Here is a 3,921-nt window from a genome sequence, read left to right as displayed (position 1 = left end):
GACTGTTTAACACAGCGACCCAGGTGGGGCTCAATGAGAAGGCCACACAGATCACACACACTTCAATTAAACCACACACACCACACACTAAACACACACAACACCACACCACCGCTTTCTCGTCTCCCAACAATGCTCTCTATAGGTAGACCTGCTGCTGTGAAGCTTCTATACAACTGTTGGCCATTTGAGCAGTAAGGCTTTAAAAAAAATAACATCAACATTAACAAAACAAAAAAAAAAGAAACATACAAGCAGCATTGATACAAATGTTAGGGTGCCATGACTTTGAAAATGCAGCAGGCAAGTTTGTGAAACCAAATTCTTTTTTTCTCTCTTCCTTTTCTGTGACATCCTGCAAAAGTCATGTGTTGTTTTTTTCTTAAGTCTTCATCGTCCAACAGTAATAGGGTCCTGCTCAGTAGTAGTAACTATTCCAAAGCCTTGGCTCCTGCAGTTACCCCGTACAGACACTGGGGGCGCACAAGGCTCCGCATTTTTGTGCAATAAAACTCCCTGCATTTATAAGTCATGCGATAAAATTCCATTTTTGTATGACTGAAAAAAATATAGAAAACAACCATACAGGCTGATAAAGACAGAAAGAGAAGAGAGAGAGAAGAGAGCAAGTGGATGTTTATTAGGAAAACATGCACAATGGCAGTGTGTGTGTAAGAGAGAGAAGAGAGAGAGAGAGGTGAGAGAGACAGACAGAAAGACAGACAGAGAGAGAGAGAGAGAGAACCACAGACTCCCTCGCAGAAAAAAGGCAAAACGATGCTTTGCTTGTCAGAATTGGTTTGGTTGTAGTGTAGAATAAACTGTCCCGACTGAGGATGCAGGAAATTGGTTCACTGGATCTTCTGTATTAAGTCCATCGTGTCTGTTATATATAGGTATAGGCTACATAGCAAAAAAAAAAAAAAAAAACATACTGGCACGCGGATGATCACAGACAAATTGTGAATCTCCTCAGACTGCAAACACAACGTGGCAGAGTGGTGAGACAGCTGAACAACTTGAGAATACTTTATAGTCGAGGTAGCTGGCAAAAGGCAACCAAACAAAGTCCTTTTAATGGGAGGTGGGGGGAGAGGAGGGAGGGGGGGAGAGAAAGTCCTCTTGAGAGTCAACAGGCTATAACAGAGGGGATTCTGGGGGGTGGTGGGTGGCAGATCTACCTCCACACGGGACAGTTTATACTACGAGTCTGAAGCAGCTTGAGTCACCCCTAGATATTCTTACACTTACAGATTAAAAAAAAAAAAAAAGAACCACAACATATTAAAAAAAAAAATGCATCTTCTCAATGTACCTTCATAAATAAAAAAAAATATAAAAAAAACCCAGCCTGCTTTCACAGTGATGACTAGGATGTTAATAAAATACTGAAAGGAGATTATAAAGTGATTTCCAAATGCGACTTTTTTTTGATACAAAGCGAAAGCAGCGGGGTTTTTTTTTTTAATAACACAATGACCACTGGCAAAGTGGACGCACTGGCCTGAAAAAAAAAAAAAAAGTTGGACGCCAGCATGGCAAGAACTGCAGAGCGTATTCAGCTACTATCTCTTCTTCTCTCTTCAAACAGAAACAAAAGTAAAGCTATTGTGTACAGTACTTCACAACAATGATGGAGTCAGTTGTTGTTAGATAATGATTACACCTCTGAAAGCGTGTTGGATAGCCATAATGCTGCTCTTTGAGTAAAAAAATAAAATAAAATAAAAAAATTCAATGACTTTGAAAGAAATTAGACCTCTGGTAGCCAACAGAGGGCAACCCTTCTTCTCTTGTTCATGTGTCTTCCCTTTCAGATATTCCAGCATGCAGCCATATAGCATCAAGTGCCGTGTTTTCATATAAAATAACTTAAAAAAGGGTTTTCCAAGCGAACAATGGTGGAGCAACAGGTCAAATCTGCTGCCACCCACAAAGAAACTATTCAACTGTACTGGGGATGGGAGGTCATGGATAGAAAAAGAAAACTGGGCCATCTGCACTCTGAGGTCCAAACACACACACATACACATACACACATGTGAGACACTGGCTTCTTTTATAGTGGACGACAAGATCTAGTATACACATTCAAGAGGAAAGCTTTAGTACCAACAAACTCACCGAAATGGCGTTTCTTTTGTTAAAGATTCGTGTTGAAGCGCTGTGTATGAACCATGCGGTGCTTCACTCAGGAGTGCACAGAGGGCCCCGTTTGGTTTACAATGAGGGAAGATTATTGTGCAGGCCTATTTTTTTTTATTTCCTTTTCTATATAATTTGGCACAACTATGTAGATATTGGCAGTTTTTTTGTTTGTTTTTTGTTTTTTTGCTTTTACAAGAGCCCGGCTTTCCCGTGTGTTGCAGTTTTATTTTCCACTTGTTGTTTTGTTATTTGTTATTTTTTTTCTTATTTTACCTGACAGCAGAGACAGATCACCGGGCGCCAGAGGAGTACTTGGCCTTGGTGATGAGGTATAAAACAATGTCTTGGTGGCCCCCGAAGGCGGCGATGTGTAAAGCGCTCCACCCTTCCCTGTTGGCCAGCCGGATATCTGCACCAAACTTCACCAGCAGTTTTACCAGCTCCAGGTTTCCATCAATGACAGACTGGTGGAGGGCCGTCTGTCCTTCTGGCCCGAAGGAGTTGACGTTGAACTCGCAGTTTGTCATGTTCTGCAGCAACGAGTGCAGCTCCTTGGTGTTGCCCTTCTTCACCGCCTCCTGGAAAACCCTCTGCGGCGCGGAGCAAGTCGACACATCCGCCTGGCTCATGGTTGCAGCTCGCTGGAGGGTGGGGAACCAGTAATCCTGCCTGGGCTCTAAAGCTGATAATAATCGTCTTCTCCCTGTTGAGCGTCTCTGGTCTGGTGACAATGCCACAGTTACACTGGATTATAACCAGTTAATAAGGCACTTTAAAGTACTAAAAGGGAAAAAAAGGAGCACTGTATATATCCCAAAAAGGACAAGAGCGGAAATAACACACGTGGTGTGCAAAAATGTTAATATTTAAGAGATCTTAAATCCCTAAATCATAAAAGGGGTGTGCTCTCAAGCGATCCAGGGGTCTCTAGATGTAGTTCCCCCTTTGTAGCAGCAGCAGGTAGCCTAGAGCAGGGGATGGAGAAGAGAGACACCCTTCGACTTCACTTGGGGAAAGTGGAAGAATATCTCCACAGGGCAGCCTCCGCAGGTTTTTCCTTGAACGATCCGACCTGGTTCCTGGCTACACGTCCTGGCTATATGTCGCTGCTCATGTGGCCAGGATGTCTGGGAAATACACAAAAAAAAGACAAGAGAGGTCCGCATGAATTCCTATTCCTCACCAACAGACTGCGAGGGAGACCACACATTCCGCCACATCCAGGAGAGAGAGAGAGAGAGGTCCGTGCGCACACGTTTACGCACGGACACACTGCTTGACTTTTCTTTTTTGGCATTTACATGTCTGGAAATGTAATCCACTGCACATTTGTGACTTACCTGTGACAGATGGACGGGTCCGTGGCGACGAAAACGATACAAATCCACCGTGTGGCCCGGTCTGTGTCCTCCGCGCGGTCCGTGTGAGTCTCTGCCCTGCGCTGCGCTCTGGGGGAATATTTTACGCGTCCTTTATTTGCATGACAATACTATCCCAAAGAATCAACTGTGGAGGAATGGGCGGAAACCCGGGGAGGTTATAGGCTGCCGGCTTGGGTAGGGGGAGGGATCAGGGCTCTGTGAATCTGCAGGGAGGGGGCGTGGTCTTCCGAGGGGGGAGCCAAATGTTGCTGCAGAAATATTAAACAATCCGCCGGCAGCAATATTACAGTGAGCTCTGTATCAGATCTCCCGTAGCCGACCACAGGAAGCGGACTAAAGGCCAGAGGCATGGTGCTGCCGGAGCAGTACACTGTTGAGAAATCGAGCACGT

The 3,921-nt window shown here is 44.6% G+C and overlaps 1 protein-coding gene across 1 annotated transcript; it reads right to left on the bottom strand.

Annotated features, from left to right (window-relative positions):
- Nucleotides 1-901: 901 nt before the first annotated feature.
- nrarpa (NOTCH regulated ankyrin repeat protein a) lies at nt 902-3,652 on the bottom strand. The gene is made up of 2 exons (XM_035668583.1): nt 3,489-3,652; nt 902-3,275 (listed from the first exon to the last, which is right to left on the bottom strand). Exon 2 carries the CDS (start codon nt 2,775-2,777, stop codon nt 2,439-2,441), a length of 339 nt encoding a protein of 112 aa, XP_035524476.1. The 5' UTR covers nt 2,778-3,275; nt 3,489-3,652; the 3' UTR covers nt 902-2,438.
- Between the last annotated feature and the right edge of the window lie 269 nt (nt 3,653-3,921).

The sequence above is a fragment of the Morone saxatilis genome, unplaced genomic scaffold (assembly GCF_004916995.1).
Source record: "Morone saxatilis isolate NCDOM2014 unplaced genomic scaffold, NCSU_SB_2.0 Contig21, whole genome shotgun sequence".
NCBI classification, from domain to species: domain Eukaryota; kingdom Metazoa; phylum Chordata; class Actinopteri; family Moronidae; genus Morone; species Morone saxatilis.
This window is presented reverse-complemented; position numbering and strand designations above follow the sequence as displayed.